The following is a 17,230-nucleotide window of genomic DNA, read 5'->3' as shown; positions in this document are numbered from 1 at the left end:
TGTGCATATGTGTGTGTTTGTGTATACTACATCTTCATTCACTTGTTTGTTGGGCACTTGCATTGTCCATATCTTGGCTACTGCCAATAGTGCTGCAACATACATAGGAAAGCATATGTCTTTTTGTTTTTCATATTCTTTGGGTAAATGCCCAGAAGTGGTACTACTGGATCATAGGACAGTTCAATTTTTAAATTTTTGAGGAAGCACCATAATGTTTTCTACAGTGGCTGTCTATTCAGACTCTGCCCATTTCTGTCAGTTTGTATGTTTTTTTTAAGAGTGCATTTCTCCAAAACTCATTTTAGGAGGAAATGCATGATTATCAGAGTCATTATCACATGCTTGCATCCTTGAACATCTACATAACTGACTCCCAGAAATGATTTGTTTTTAACACTGGCCTCTTAATATTTTTTTTATTCCCTCCACCAAACCACCTGTGCCCATACCCCATCAGTCCTCACCATCCCTCCAACTTTTTCTCCATATCCCCTCTGGTAACCATTATCTTCTTTTTGCCAAACTACATTTTTTTTTCCTATTATTTATATCTACTTGTTTTTTGGGTAATTATGCAGATGAGTCAGAATGTCTGAAATCTGTCTCACTCTTACTGATCTTAGCATTATCACCTCAAGATCCATCCAGTTTGTTGCAAATGCCACCATTTCCTCTTTCTTCACTGATATCACAGTGTAATATTCCACTGAATAATGTGCTCCACAGGGGCCTCCCTGGTGTTGCAAGAGGTTAAGCACCACATTATGAAGCAATCTGCAGCCTTTGCAGAAGAGTTTGATCACTGGCCTGCCAGGGAGCAACCCACATGGGGCAGCAGACCTCTCCTGCCTCACCCACTGCTCCCTTCAGCAGTGTATTTCAGTCAGTCTGCCTATTCTGTTCCCTGCTGTCGGGTGAATCCACTCACCCCCCTGCACCTCTGGCCTGTATCATAGTTCCTGTGTGCATAATAATTTTTTGTGAAGATTTATTTATGCATAAAAGAACTGGGGTGTAAGCCAGAGTTGTGGGGGGTGGCCTGTACCCCAACTCTTGTATGCATAAATGAATCTTGAAAAAAAAGAATATGTGCTCCACAGTTTCTCTATCTGTTGAAGGGTATTGGGGTTGATTCCATGATTTGGCAATTGTAAATAGTGCTGCTATATACAGAGGTGTAGATAGTTCTTTTTATATTAGATTTTCCATGTTATTTGGATAAATACCTAATAGTATTTCTGGGTCAAATGGAATTTCCACCTAATTTTCTTGAGAAATCCATAGTTTGCATTCTAACAGTGGATGAGTGTTCCTTTTTCACTGCAACCTCACCAACATTTATGTATCTTTTGGATATTAACCCCTCGTCTGATACATGGTTTGCAAATATCTTCTCCCTGTAGGCAGACTTTGTTTTTTTTTTTTTTTTAAATGTAAGTTCTTAAAGATTTATTTATGCATACAAGAGCTGGGGTACAGGCCCGAGGTGTCGAGGGTGAGAGGATTCACCAGAGACAGAGTGGGGAACAGAACAGGCAGATTGACCAAAGTACACTGCTGATGGGAGCAGTGGGGCGAGTCAGAAGAGGTCTGCGGTGCCATGTGGGTTGCTCCCTGGCTGGCCGGGGGATCGAACCTGTGCTGTCTCTACAGCTGTGGACAGCTTCATAAGTTGCCCAGCCTTTATGTTTTAATGATGGCTTTTTTCACTGTGCAGCTTTTCAGTACTTAGAATTTTCAGTAAATCTTTTTTGCTCATGCCAGATTGAATTACTTGTCCATGATAACTTAGAAAATAATGGCTCCACTAAAAACCATTCATGTTTAAGTTTCTTAAGACAGAGTGTGTTCTTTTTATATACACCATTTAGTAAGCACATCTGCATAATATAAAAGAAGTATCCTATAACTAAAAACCTGGGTTGGTATTTTTCTGTAATACTAATTGTTTATTCCATTAGTTGTGCTTTTTCTATTAGCATAATCTCTTTTATGTCTTTGATTACCTAATGTTTTAAATGAATTCCAACTCTTGAGTGAGGCTATGATATTTTATGAGGCTGTGATACTGAATCATATTACTATGACTTACAGTAAGAAATAAATGAATGGTGCTCATTGCTGGCACAGGAATTTAACTCCCCTGGAATTTCCTAAGTGATAAGTATGATAAATTTGTCCATTGAGCTTATGCTAATCAGATGACTTTTGGAAAACTCCTAGGTAACCCAAGGATGATGGGAGCTGGTTGCCGTGGGAACCCACCTTGTGACTAAAGGTTTTAACTTTCAATCCTTGCCCAACCCCCAGATTGGAGATTGAGTTCAATCATAGTGGCCAATGATTTTAATCAATTTCGCCTATGTAGTCAGTCCTCCATAAAATCCCCAAAGGGCAGGATTTGGAGAGCTCCTAAGTTATGAACACGAGAGTGTCATGCACAAAGCAAGGAAGCTCTGGTGCTCCTCTCCCATACTTAGTGTTTTGCTTTTATTCCATCCATTTCTGAGTTACATTTGTAATAAAATGGTAACCTAGTAAAATGTTTATTTTCAGTTCTATGAGCAGTTCTAGCAAGTTAAACCCAAGGAAGGGGTCAACCAATATATAGCTTGTCAGTCAGCAGCACAGGTAACAACCTGGATTTGTGACTGGCATCTGAAGAAGGGGAGGCTTGTCTTCTGGGACTGAACCCTTAACTTGTGGGATCTGATGCTATCTCCAGGTAGTGTGAGAACTGAGTTAATTGCTTGGTGGTATGGAGGAAAACATTCATCTATTGATAAATTATATCAGAATTGGAGAGGTATCGTAACTTATTTTATTGCTTCAAGTTATTTAAGATGACAGTATAATAAATCATCTTATGATTAAGATGTAGTAAGGTACTGGACTCTTGTAAATTCTTTTAAGTACTGCCTCCTCTGCTTCACTGAAATTGGTTAAGTGCCTTGTTAGGGTGATCTATAATTTCTCAAACCAGGATATTCCTTAAAGTTAAAGGGGCAATAACTTGCTGAGACCCCAGGACAATAGGCATACATTGGGCTTATCTAACCCAACCAGAATGTATGGGTCCTTTAACTTTGGGATGAAGTAAAACCTCACCCTAAACTCTTTCTCTGTTTTAGTATGTCACCTCTAGTCTGTCTCAAACAGACGGAAGAGGTGAAAATGAATTTAACCTAGATAAAAATGTGTCAAACTCTCAAATTCTTTCTGAATGTAAACATGAACTGGCCACCCTAACTCTTTTACTGACTAGGTCTTTACCTTCATATTTTCAAAGTGCAAATAATCATTTACTTTGGTTATAATGGTAAAATTCTACCTAAATATGTTGATTAAAGATTTCAGATTTAGGGCCTCCCCAGTGGCGCAGCGGTTGAGCGCTGGGTTGCGAAGCTGCCTGCAGCCTCTGCAGCACCGGTTCAATCCCCGGCTGCTCCCCGGCCACCGGAGGATGGTCCCGCATGGCACGCAGACCTCTCCTGCCACCCGCTGCTCCCCTCAGCAGTGTACCTCGGTCCTTCTGCCTGCTCTGCTCCCTGCTCTGGCTCTGGTGGATTCTCTCACCCTCCCGCGCTTCTGACTGTACCCAGTGCTTATATAAATAAATAAATAAATCTTTAAAAAAAAAAAAAAAGATTTCAGATTTACTTAATTATGAACCACAGGTTTACAACAGATTCAAGAGTAAAGGAGAAAATAAGGTCCAAAACAAACTTTATTTACATAGGGCTAACAAGAATATTAAGAACTCAAATATTGAACAAGCTTTTGGTTGACTGGAAGTCCATGATTCACCAAAACTATTTTATGGAAGCAGTATAAAACTACATTTGGTATTTTTCTCAATCCTCTGGTAGTCTTCAAAATTGCAAAGATTCAGAACACTTTAATGACAGTTTGTGATATAGTAATAAGGTGGGATGATGCCCTGAGAAGTCAGTCTCTCACAAAAAATACGTTATATCCAAGCTCTATCAAAGCCCCAGCCAGTAAGGCCCATAAAGGAATGAAGACATAGGACAGATTCATGGTAGTAAACTGTTCCAGTTTTGCACAAAGTGCAAGGCAGAAGGCTAATTTAAGTAACATTGCAATGAGGTACCAGGCTTTTTTTTTAATATTGTGTGATCCATGTCGAGGGTCAAAGCCAGACTTACATCTCCCAGCCATTTTCACAATCAGCATGACAAGAAGGATAGTATCAAATATCCAGACAGGAATAAATATAAGGAACCAGTTCCAAGGTGCCTTCTCGTCCAGTTTCAACACCAACATGATCAAGAAGAGTAATGTGAAAAGCCAGGTGAGTAGTACTCTCTGAGCCAAGGACATTCTCATTTAAACAGTTTAAAGAGGCTGTTGTGGAGCTGAAAAAGGGGAAACAAACCCTAAGAAAAGGAAAAAAAAAAGTTAAGATTGTTTTGAGTAGTGGACAGGAAAAAAAAAAAATCACTTCCAATCCTATTGAACAAAGCTGACTCTTTCCTACTCAGAGATTTCCTAATTTTGAAAATATTCTAACATTCTTCCTTTCAAAACCTGTAAAATTTGCAACTATTTTTGATCGTTTTATATCCATTATTCCTTATAACTCATGACAAAATACAGTATTTTTTTATTTTTGGAAAATTCACTCGATATAAACTCTATTCAACTGGCTCAGGAACAGTGTGTCCTTTAAATCTGTGTCACTCAAGCTCAGACATGCCTAACTTTATCCCTGTAGCTCAAGGATGTCTTAACCTTTTTGCACCTTGCATTTCTATTTTAAAAAAAACAAAAAAAAACCACATTAGGGCCTCCCCTGGTGGCGCAGCGGTTGCGCGCTGGGCTGCGAAGCTGTCCACAGCCTCTGCAGCGCCAGTTCGATCCCCGGCCGCTTGGCGAGGGTCCCAAATGGCGCGACAGACTTCTCCTGCCACGCCCCTCATCAGTGTATTTTGTCATTCTGCCTGTTCTGTTCCCCGCTCTGGTGAATTCTCTCACCCTCCCACGCTTCTGACTGTATCCAGTGCTTACATAAATAAATAAATCTTTAAAAAAAAATAAAAATCAAGGTAGTAAAAAAGGAAGAGATGGCATTAAGCCAAGAGAGGAGGGTTTTGGTGAAGAAATTACTAATGGAAATTAAAAAGACATCAAGTAGAATTAGGATGTTAAGCGGTCTTTGGGCTAAGTAATATAGAAGGCATTGATCAGAATGGGTTTTTACAGTTTGAGTTTTATATTTGTAAATATTCTCATTAAAATTCTTTTTTTAAAAAAACTTTTTTTTTTTAATTTATGCATAGAAGAACTGGGGTATAAGCCAGAGGTATAGGAGTGGTGAGAGGATTCACCAGAGACACAGTGGGGAGCAGAATAGATGGACTACTGAAATACACTGCTGAGGAGCACAGCAAGTTAGACAGGAGAGGTCTGCTGGACCATGGCCATGTGGATTAGTTCCCTGGCCGGGGTTCGAACTCACGCTTCAGTGGCTGGGGACAGCTTGATAGGGCTAAGGTTTAACCCCTTGCGCCACCACTAAAATTCTTACAAATACCTACTAGTCTTAAAACTTTTTTCCTCTTAATAGCCATATTTTTTGGTTTGTGGTATAGATTTTTCACTATTTGCTGTCCACTAGTCAAGATCACTTAATAAACTTGATATTTAATAATTATTAGATGCTAAACTAGTCTATAATTGGGGCTAATTCTTATATCCATAGTACTAATCTAGATTTCTCTTTTCTACCAATACAATGTGACTGTTACTGGGTATGTTCTAGATATTGTTGATATCTGGAAGGCCTTTCCCAGAGTATTTTCTGCTACTATCAATAACTTTATTCTTTCATTCTTTTCAATGCTAAAATTACTAATTCCTATAAGCTTGGATATGATTGGGAATGCATTAATCCTTAACTTGGGTATCAGCATTACTTAATTTTTACATATAGTTTTTTTTTAATATTTATTATTTATTTTTATGCAAGAGCTAGGGTATAGGCCAGAGGCATGGGAAGGTGAGAGGATTCACCAGAGACAGAGTGGGGAGCAGAACACGCAGACTGACTGAAATACACTGCTGAGGGGAGCAGCTGGGGGAGACAGGAGAGGTCTGCCAAGCCATGTGGGATTCTCACCAGCCGACGGGCATCGAACCCGTGCTGCAGAGGCTGCGGACAACCTCACAGCACTGCGCCCAATCTGCTGCGCCACCAGGGAGGCCCTACATATAGTTTTATAGTATGTTCTATACTTAAGTTTTTTATATTAATTTGTGGACATTTGGAATAAGGTTAAGCAGAATGGGAAGTCAGAAGCTAGACTACATGTAATTAGGTGAGGAATTAACAGAAATACAAAATGCAAATGGTCGACATTTTATTCCTTTGAAACAGTTGGAGAAGTATTATATATAAGACAATGATACTGAGAATATGTTTTCACTAAAAAAGGAATCTATTATTATAAGCTGAGTGAAATAAGCTACTGGGGAGTGGTGATTGAAGATTAGAGTGGTCACTTGATGGAAAAAGGGAAGATCAGAAATTGGTAGGAATGGTAACAAAAGGCTGGGTGGTAAGACTAAAAATGCAGGAAAAAGGGGAAGTGGATGGGAAATCAGACTGGCTTGTTTAACTTTGAAGTTCTCTGCTACATCTCCCTGACTTTTAAACAGTCAGTGATTATCTCAGTGTGTGTGTGTTTTGTATTACTAGTGATTTGAGGGCCTCTTAACACTCTCTTGCCCCTGATCCCCACCTGCTGACACTCAACTTGTTTATTTAGCTGGCAGATGCTTCATGCAGCAGTATGAAAAACATGCTTTTGCTCCCAGGAAGGCATTTTCTGTGCTGGTCTCCTTTCCTGGCCAGAGGCTGCCATTGTGGAAAATGGGACTGAATTTGGAAGATGAGATGGTAGGGTATGTGCTGATTAATAACTAAAGATGGATTTCACACTATACAGTATACACTAAGTTTACTCAATTCTGATCTCAATCTTTTTATATATATTTTTAAACATTTATTTTTACTTATAAATGCATACAAGAACTGGGGTCTAGGCCAGAGGTGTGGAGGGTGAGAGGATTCACCAGAGAGAGTGGGAGCAGAACAGGCAGACCTACTGAAAAACACTGCTGAGGGGAGCAGCGGGCAAGACAGGAGAGGTCTGCTGCACCATGTGGGTTAGCTCCTGCCTGGGGATGGAACCCATGCCACAGATGCCACAGTGTCTAGCAACAGCTTGACAGTGCCACCAGGGAGGGCCCCCCCCCATCTCCAATCTTTATGGCCATTTTTTTGTGAACCTTTAAAAAGTTCATTGATAAACTTGTTTAAATGTAATTTTTCTATTAGCCATTGGATAACTCAAGCTACATTTTTTTAATCACACACTGAGCAGCAACTGCACTCAACACAGGTAATTTCCAACTGAATGTGAAAGGAGACACAGAATAGTCACGTGGCTACAAGTTTCATAGTGTGGGACACACCCAAGTTCTGTATGCATTTATACTTTTAAAAAGCCCTCAACCTGGAATTTAAATTATGCTCGAAGGGTTGTAGACGGTGGCTTACAATAACATGAACCCAGTTTTATTAACTTATTAACAAATCTTCATTAATTTAAGCAATCATATTTGCTTCCTACTGCTATTCTTTGTCCTCAGAGAATGTGATTGCATTTTTTAAAAAACGAAAATTTGCTCAACTAAAGTATTTCATTTCCCATTTGTGAAGGTTCTTACCCATTATCAAAATCTTCTGAGTTGCCCCCAAATGGAAATCAAAAGCACCTGTCCACAGCACCAGTCTCGATGTCAGTTGTATGGACTCATTAATTTGTCCTTGGTGCTTCCCAAACGCTTCCCATTTCCCTGTCCTCGCGGCCAGTACTCTAACAAGTGAGCTCGCCTCGTTCCAGGGGTAGCTGTGCGAGATGAACCTCTAACAAAGCATCCTCTACACGAGTCGCCTTCCGCAGGCCCATGCTGCAACAGCCCAGGCCAACATAAACCATCCCTTAACGGAAGCGCGTTCTGCTGACAACTTATCTGATTTTCAGACTACCTGTTCCTAGAATTCAGGACATTCCCAAACTACTCCGGCCCCACCTCCGCCCAAGGCTCCGGATCTGGGTGCCCGCCCCTCCACCACCCTTCTGCGCCGCGGGCCCCAGGACCTCTGGCAGTTTCGCGCGCTCCTTGCACAATGCGCACAGAAGCCCCGAAGCCAAGCAGGCGTACAGACGTTTTGGGGAGCGGCGGTACGGCTGCCCCCCAAACCCCAGGCAGGCCTCAGGCGTCAGCGCCGGGGCACCGTGGGGACGAAAGCACAGCGGACGAACGCCAGCCCCTCGGGGCCTCAGACTCACCAGGCAGTGCCGCGGGTCGGAGAGCGAAGAGGGCCACGAAGACCCGGAGATTTGCCAGCTTGGGTTCTTGACCTCTTCCACACTTTTTCCCCCATTAAACCCAGAACCCGTCACATGATAACCACGAAGCGGTCTCAGTTCCGCCTCTCGTAAGTACCGCGGCAGAGGCCGTCTCAGTTTACCTTAGGGCCGCGCCCACATCCGGGGCGGGGTCTCACCGCCTCTGAGCCTCCCCTATAGGTAGAGAGGACGCCAATCTGGGTTCAGGGGCCCCTTTCCCTGCGGTAATTGGACCATTTGGCTGCCGGCGTAAACCAACCGACCTCTTCTTACGTTCGGATTTGACGGAAAGGGGACGCTCGGAGAACCCACTGGATCCGCCCCTCTTCTGCTACGGGTCAGGAGGACAGTCAGTCTCACCACAGCGTGGAGTTTCTGTGGTCCCATTGGGCCCACAAGTGCCAATCAGATCAGCCTGCGCTCAGCCCCGCCCCCGGCGGCGTCCCGCCCCCTCGCCCTCCCGGCCAGCGCGCGGAGACTGCAGGCTCCGGCGCAAAATCCTGCGGGAGAGGGGGGTGGGGCGAGGCGCTAGAGGCAGCGCGCGGCCGGCAGCCTCGTTGTGAGTCCTCCGGCTCCCTCGGCGGTGGCGACGCTCGCCTCGGTGTCTCCCGCGCGCACTCCAGCCGCCTCCTAGCGGCGCGGCGCTCACTCCTCCGGTAAGAGCGCCATCGCCTCCGCGCCGGGGCGGCCGGTGTGGCGGGCGTTGGGTTCTGACAGAATCCCGAGGATGGAGCAGGACCGGGGCAGAGAGCGGCGGGCGTGAGGACGGCGGGGGGCATCGGGGCCAGCGCGGCGCCCTCCGCCGCCGGTGACTCCCCCGTCCGCCGCCGGCACCTGCGGACGGGGTCCCCCGCGGTCCCCTCCCATCACTTGGCTGGGGGCAGCGGCTCAGCCTTTCCTCCCGAGCCCGCGCCGCGCTCGAGCGTTGGTGATGACGGGCCGGAGCCCCGCGCCTGCGCCCGCCCCTCCGCCCCCTCCCGCGGCCCCTCTCCGCTTCCTTCCCCTGGCGCGGAGCTGGGGGCGCGGCGGGTCCTGCGAGGCGCGCGGGGGTCGCGCGGGGCCGCGGGGAGTGGCGGGGGGGGGTCAGCTGGGGTCTCCGCGCGGGGCGCAGGCTGGAAGGGGGTCGCTGCCCTGCACCCGCCGAGCGGGCAACAGATGAGTGGTGCGATGCCAGCAGTGACTGCGGAGCGGGTGCTGAAATGCCGCGCGCCGGCCCCGGGAGAGTTCCCGTCTGGAAACAATGCTGTGTGGTCTGGAAGCCTGCTTCACCTTTTCTGCGCATTTTTTTGAACGGTATGATGTTGACAGCCAGTGTTCTAGTGTTGTGCCTTCGCGTTCTGGCTTCTGATTCAGTCCCTCCTTGAATAACTTGGGGAATCATCCTGTCTTTAATCTGTCACTCCATTTATTTTTAGCCTGGCACAAACAAGGAACTGCTTTATATCAACATATTCTGACTAGGGAAGTGGCAGAATCTGGAACGATTTATTAATCTCAGCATCTGCTTTTAAATGCAAAGTGATTTTTGAATGCGTGGTGGATGAAGTCAATGTTTTGTAATTTACACGTGCTCGCTATGGTAATTCTGCTTACTTCGAGAGCATTTTGTTGGCCTTAGTACTTTGATTTTATAGATTTTGGTTAGCTTTAGCCATATACACGTTTGAAGAGTTTTTGCCCCCTTCAGAGGCTGTAGTTTAAGCCTTAGTACTTGCTCTTGTTTTTCGAGATTATATACTTTAAAAAAAAAAAAAGTCTTATCCCAAACTCGACGTTTTCATAACATATTTAAAGTTGGAAAGGGGCATTCTGGGAATGTGTAACCCAGAGAGTCATGTAATAGCATAACAATTTATTATGCTGACTGGAGTAAGGGCTGTTAAATTTAAGGAATAGCAAAGGGTATCCCTTGTAAGTAGTAGTGACAGCCTCCAGATACCAGTAGAAAGGAATCTAGAGATCTGGAGAGAAAGAGCATGCCTGAGACTACACATAAAATGATTCCAGGAAGATTACTTGCTGGGGAAGTACTTACTCTCTGCCTCCTACACAGGTTAGTTGTCTGCATGCATCAGATAGTATTAAGCTAGGTATTTGTCAGGTCGGAAGTATATGTGTTCTAATTATCACCGCTTTCTGGTAGGGCATGAAAATGCACTGAGTGAATTAGCCACAGTGTAATAGTCTTCAAGAGTAAGCTTCTTTTTTTTTTTTTAACCCAAACTGGCCCTAAAAGTCAAGAAGGTGGTCTAAGCAATTTTTAAACCTTGAACCTTTTGGTCAGTCCACTGAAAGCAAAATTGCAAGGAGTATGTAATGGAAAGACTACCAAACTGAGCCAAAGAAAATTAGGCTGGCATCTAGGAAAAAAATGAGGATTCAAAAGTAGTTGGACTGCTTACATATCTCATTTAATTGTAATCCCTGGAAGTAAGTTTTGTGATTGTTGTTTTCTCTGTTTTATAGATGAGTTAACCAAAGCTTGGAAATTATTTGTTCAAGATTTCTCAGCTAATAACTTGGTGAATGTGGGATTCACATCCAGGCAATATGATTCCAAAGCCTCTACTCCAAGCCATTATACTTTATCACACAGTAAAAATAACTTCTGAGAGACTTGGTAGAGGAGACTTATTCGTGTAAAATAATGCTGAAAACCATAAACTAGATAAGGGTATTGTACATATTCAGTAACACTTTGAGACCATTGTATAATAGCCACTGTTGAGTGTTGCTGGGGATATAAGGATGGATTCCTCTTCCTTGTCTTTGAGGACCATCTTGTTTAGTGGAGGAGAGAGATAATTTGAACAACTAATGATAATACAGTATAAACTCTAAGACAGTGCTATAGAGTCTACAGTTTCATGGAAACAACTCATTTAAAGTTTAGATAAACCAGATTATGAATTCCTACTGCGAATTGAGAGCTTGAATGTGATATCAATTTTTTTTTCAGCTTTAGTTACCTTATCTTGTTAAGTGGAGGGGGTAATATTTCAAATGGGAGTAATAAATATTAAACAAAGTATGTATAGTATGGACACATTGATAAGCCCTGAATGAAGAAGAATGCCAGAATAATTTTAAGAAATCTGTGAAGGGCTTCACCAGTGGCCTAGGGGTTAAGTCTCAGCACTGTCACCTCCATGGCCTGAGTTCAATCCCCAGCCAGGGAGCTACCCACATGGTGCAGCAGACCTCTCCTGTTTCACCCCCTGCTCCCCTTATTTCAGTAAATCTGCCTGCTGCCTGCTACCAACTCTGTCTCTGGTAAATCCTCTCACCCCCTGTACCTCTGGCCTACACCCCAGTTCTTTTACACATAAATAAATAAAATCTAAAAGGAAAGAAAGACAGTGGAGAAGAGTTTGTTGAGGGTTTAACAGGGAGGTGCCATTGGAGCCTTAAAAGAAGAGTGATAATTTTCATATTTGGGGAAGGAGTACATTCTGCACAGAACAGGAGTAAGGATCTCAGAACAGGAATATGGATTTTTGATGGAATGATAAGTAATTGTATAAAAAGCATTTGTGAAGGCCGAATTTAAATGGTAATTGTATATATGTGGCTTGGTAAAGTGAGTACTACACAATTTTGGTGGTTGGAAATTCCATGTTTAAATACTTGCAAGGAAACCTCCACTCTGTGCATTCTTACATTTTTATTTATTTTTAATTTTTATTTATATATTAACTTTCAATACTCATTTCCCTGGTGCAAATTAAAATTTCATTTCCAAACATGTCCAACTAAGCAATTACATCTTTTTTTTTTTTTTTTTAGTTATCCCATTTTAAGCTATAAAAAAAGACTAATACCACTAGGAGCATTTGCACTTAATTTGTGGACTATATTTTGGGATTAATTTAAAAAGAATACTCTTAAAATGACTGTTACTTTCCCTTAACCCTTTACCTAGTGTATAGCCACATAAAGTCAATATTGCAAATTACCCTTTGCGTATATGTCAACTTTCTTTTCTGACCCAAACTTGAGATGTGACAGTGGGACAGTTGGTACTGTCCTTGAAATCTGTGAAAAAGTTCCACATTTATATATTCCTTTCAGATTTTTACAGAACCATAAATACTCATATTGGATTTATTGTAAATGAGGAACATCATTTGATATCCATAATCATATGACCAAGATGAAAATATGAAATGACATTTAGCAAAGCGGCATCTTTTTTTTTAAAGCTTATATTCCTCGTACTAAATTGCTAAAATGATACAAAATAGGAAGATGAGTTTTCAAATGAGAAAATGTGATTGTTTCCTAGAATAGATAGTTTTAGAGCACTAGGGAAAAAAGTATACTGGATTTTATTCTGAGTAGTGAACAGGAAGTAAGGCAGGAAATGGTTGTGGCTGAACCACTACCTGATAATAATCATACCATGATTAAATTTGACATTTAATGAAAGGAAGTAAAGGAAAAAAAGTGCACTGTAAGCAGCTTTCCAGTTTCAGAAATAATAAGGGAAAGGGGCTGTTAATAGTGTTATCTGCAGAAGATTTGAAGACATGTAGCAGATACTCATATTTGTTGCATGAATGAAAGCTTCTTAGTAAAACATTCAGTAAAAGTTCTGTTACAAATAGCAAAAAAAAAATATGCAAGTTATAGGGCACAAATTTTTGTGCTCTGTAGATTTAGGTTCAGGTCTCAATTCTGCAGTCCTCCAATTGTGTGGCTTTGGGCTCATTATGTAATCTAATGAGGCTCAGTTTTATTCATAAAATGCAAATATCCACTTTGCAAGATTTTGAGAATTAAATGAGCTAGTGTATGTAAAGTAATTGGTACATTTGTTTGGCTTATAAGACGCTAAAAAAAAGTTTGCTGCACTTACTTGATTAAGTTGAACAGGTGCATTTTTTTTAAAATGCAGTTTTCAAATAGAGTAAGGAAAGCCGGGAAATGGCCAAAAAAAAAAAAAAGTGACCTTAAAAAGAAGCAGTAGAATGTTAAGTAGGAAACACTTGAGTTTAGAACCATTGCAACTATATAGAAAAGAAGGCAAAAGATTAGGGAGAGAACTTCACATTCTACATTTTTTTATTTTGTCAAAAGTAGATCAGATTTATTAAGGCAGATAGAGTTAATAAAGATTTATTATTCTAAATGATAATAAAAGGATAATTGAAATAGGGTCTCTTGTAATATGATTGAATATATAGGGAAAGAGACTTGTTTTCTCAGATTTCTTTTTTCTTTTTTAAGAGATTTATCTTATTTTTATGCATACAAGAGCTAGGGTGTAGGCCAGAGGTGCAGGGTTTGGGAGGATTCACCAGAGACAAAGTGGGGAGCAGAACAGGCGGATTGACTGAAATACACTGCTGAGGGGAGCAGCAGGTGAGACTGGAGAGGTCTGCTGTGCCCTATGGGTCACCTCCTGGGCAAGGGACCGAACTCCTGCTGCAGTGGCTGCTGTTTGTTTCCTGTTGCTGAGACTTAATCCCTTGCATCACCAGGGAGGCCTTGTTTTCTTAGATTTCTTTTTTTAAAGATTTATTTATTTATGCATTCAAGAACTGGGGTGTAGGCCAGAGATGTGGGGGAGCGATGTGTGTGAGAGGATTCACCAGGGACAGTGTGGGGAACAGAACAAGTGGACTGACTGAAAAACACTGCTGAGGGAGCAGCAAGCAATACAGAAGAGGTCTGCTGCGCCATGTGGGTCACCATTTCTTAACTGCCTTACTTATCCGTGAAATTCTTATAGTGGAGAAAATCCATTAATTATATAGTTATGAAGAAGGCTTTTGTGAAAGCAATCCTAGGAGGCATAGCAGGTAAATTTAACTACACAGATTCCCTAAGTGTTGGTTCCATGTATCTCATAGCCTGTTACATATATTGGGCATTGAATGTATGAGTGTAACATATGTTGAAAACTAACATTTATTTTTCTTTTTGTGACTGGTTTATTTCGTTTAGTACAATATCCTTAAGATTCACCCATATGTAGCCTGCAGTAAGATTTAAGACTAACTAATATCCTATTGTATTATATATGTATATATGTACATACCGAATTTTCTTTATCCAGTCTTCCATTGGTGGACATTTAGGTTGTTTCCACCTCTTGGCCATTGTCATTGTGACTTGTGTTACTGTGATTTTGGTCACAGTTTTTGAGACTTTGGTTTTAGTTCTTTAAGCTAAAAATTGAGAAGTGAGATTCCTGAATTATAGGTAGTTCATTAATTTTTTTTCAGGAAACACCTTAGTATTTTCCATAATGGTTGAACCAGTTCTCTATTTTACCAGCAGTGCACAAGGTTTCCAGTTTTTCTACATCTTAGTCAACACTTTTTCCCATTTTATTGATGATAATCATCCTATAAATGTAAAAATGATACCTCATTGTGGTTTTAGTTTGAATTTCTCTGACCACTGGTAATGTTGAGCATCATTTCATATGCTTGTTGGCCATTTGTATATTTTCTTTGAAGAAATGTTTCTAAGTTTTTTGCCCATTTTTAAATTGATACCAGTTAAATGAGAGTCCATTCTTTTTTGGAATGGGAATATCCAGTTTTCCCACCATTTGTTGAAGAGACTGTCCTTTCCCTATTGAGTGGTTTTGACACTTTTGTCAAAGTATATTTGACCATGTATGTGAAGGTTTGTTTTTGGACTCTTTATTCTGTCTTTATGCCGGTACTACATGGTTTCAGTTACTAGCTTTATAATATGCATTGGAATCAGGAATTGTGTGTTCTTTTTTTGAAACTATTTTGGCATTTGTGGTTTCTCAGGTTTCATATGAATTTCAGGGAAGATTTTTTCTTTCTTTTTTTTTAAAGATCTATTTATTTATTTATACATTTATACAAGAACCGGGGTACAGGCAAGATTCACGGGAGGGTGAGAGGATTAACCAGAGACAAAGCGGGAGACAGAACAGGCAGACTGACGAAACACACTTCTGAGGGGACCAGTGGCATGACAGGAGACGTCTGCTTCGCCATGTGGGACCCTCGTGGGCCTGCCAGGGTCGAACCCGCGCTGCAGAGGCTTGGGACAGCTTCACAGTGCAGTGCTCAACTGCCTGTGCCACCAGGGGAGGCCCGAAGATTTTTCTTTTTTAAAAAAAAATATTTATTTTTTGCATAGAAGAACTGGGGTGTAGGCCAGAGGTGTGGGGGTGAGAGAATTCAACAGAGACAGTGAGGAGCAGAACAGGTGGATTTACTGAAAGACACTTTAAGGGTGAAATAGGAGATGTCTACTGCACCATATGTGGGTTAGCTCCCTGGCCCGGGATTGAACTCAGCCTGTAGTGGTAGACAGTGCTGAGACTTAACCTATAGGTCACCAGGAAAGTCCCCTGATTTTTCTGTTTCTACAAACATTCCATTGGAATTTTGATAGATATTGCATTTAATCTGTAGATCACTTTGGGTGGTATAATAATATTAATTCATGAACACAGGATTTCTTTCCATTTATTTTTGTCCTCATTTTTTTCAACACTGTTACATATATAATGGCTATTTTAATGTCCTTGCTTAGTAATCCTATAACATTTGTCATTTCTGGGTCCATTTCTAGTAACTGATTTTTTTTTTATTGGAGGGCATGTTTTTCTCTTTATTTGCATACCTGCTAATTTTTGTTTGGAGTCCACATAATATGAATTTTGTTGTTTGGAGATGATCTTTGTTTCTTTTAGTTTTGAGGTTTGCTCTAGGACACGGGTTACTTGGAAGCACTCAGTTCTCCAAAGCTTGCTTTTTATGCTTTGATCTGAGCATCTTTTAGTAAAGGCTGATTTAACCCTTCAACTGAGGCAATAGCCTGCTGAGTATTCTAGCTGTTGCCCATTGTTATGTGATTTCTCCACTATGACTGTAAACTATTGCCATCTATGTGTATAACTCTAATAATTGATTTATCATTTTCATCAAATTTAGAAAAATTCTAGGTCCTCTTAGCGGATATTGTTAAGCAAATTGTATATTTGAGTGTGTATATGTATAGCACACCTTTAAGAAAGGATTATTGGGATAATAGTGTTGTGGTTGATAAAAATTTTAAAAATTGGGCCTCCCCGGTGGCGCAGGCCATAGAGCGCAGTGCTGTGAAGCTGCCCGCAGCCTCTGCAGCACTGGTTCAATCCTGGCGGGCCAGCGAGGGTCCCGCATGGCGAGGCAGACCTCTCCTGTCCCCCCCACCCCCACCCCCCTGCTCCCCTCAGCAGTGTATTTCATTGGCCTGCCTGTTCTGTTCCCTGCTGTCTCTGGTGAATCCTCTCACCCGGCCTGTACCCTGGTTCTTGTATAAATAAATACATAAATAAATCTTTTAAAAAAAAAAAAAAACTTGTCTTTTAAAAAAATTTTTTTTAATTAACCTAAACTGAAGGACCAGGTATCATGTTTTTATTATTATCTCCACTGTTTTGCATTCTTCAAATAGATTATTTTTTGATCAACTAGATTATAGGATTATGTCAATTTTACCTCTTGAGGAAGATGACCTGAATGGTGAGATGCCTAGATATCGTGCTATACAAATAGCAGAGAGAGCTAAGAACATTTTTGTCTGGAAAAAGAAAAATTATTGACAGCATATATTTATTAAGTCATTTGAAGGCAGAAGTCTGGTATCCTGTGCTCACTTAGAGTATATAAGTATATATACTTATAAGTATAGGTAAGTATAATATATACTTATAAGTATATGTAAGTATATATACATATATACTCATTAGAGTGTATAAGTAATACAGGTGAATAGAACTTAAATGGATATAAATACTCCTTGTA

The 17,230-nt window shown here is 41.3% G+C and overlaps 1 protein-coding gene across 1 annotated transcript; it reads right to left on the bottom strand.

Annotated features, from left to right (window-relative positions):
• Positions 1-3,951: 3,951 nt before the first annotated feature.
• TMEM60 (transmembrane protein 60) lies at positions 3,952-4,353 on the bottom strand (the record flags this gene model as incomplete). Its single annotated transcript, XM_084230063.1, has 1 exon — positions 3,952-4,353. The coding sequence occupies one exon, from the start codon at positions 4,351-4,353 to the stop codon at positions 3,952-3,954; it is 402 nt and encodes a 133-aa protein (XP_084086189.1).
• Between the last annotated feature and the right edge of the window lie 12,877 nt (positions 4,354-17,230).

The sequence above is a fragment of the Talpa europaea genome (assembly GCF_964194135.1).
Source record: "Talpa europaea genome assembly, chromosome: 3".
NCBI classification, from domain to species: domain Eukaryota; kingdom Metazoa; phylum Chordata; class Mammalia; order Eulipotyphla; family Talpidae; genus Talpa; species Talpa europaea.
Note: the sequence above shows the minus strand (reverse complement) of the source record. Positions and strands in the feature narration are given on the sequence as shown.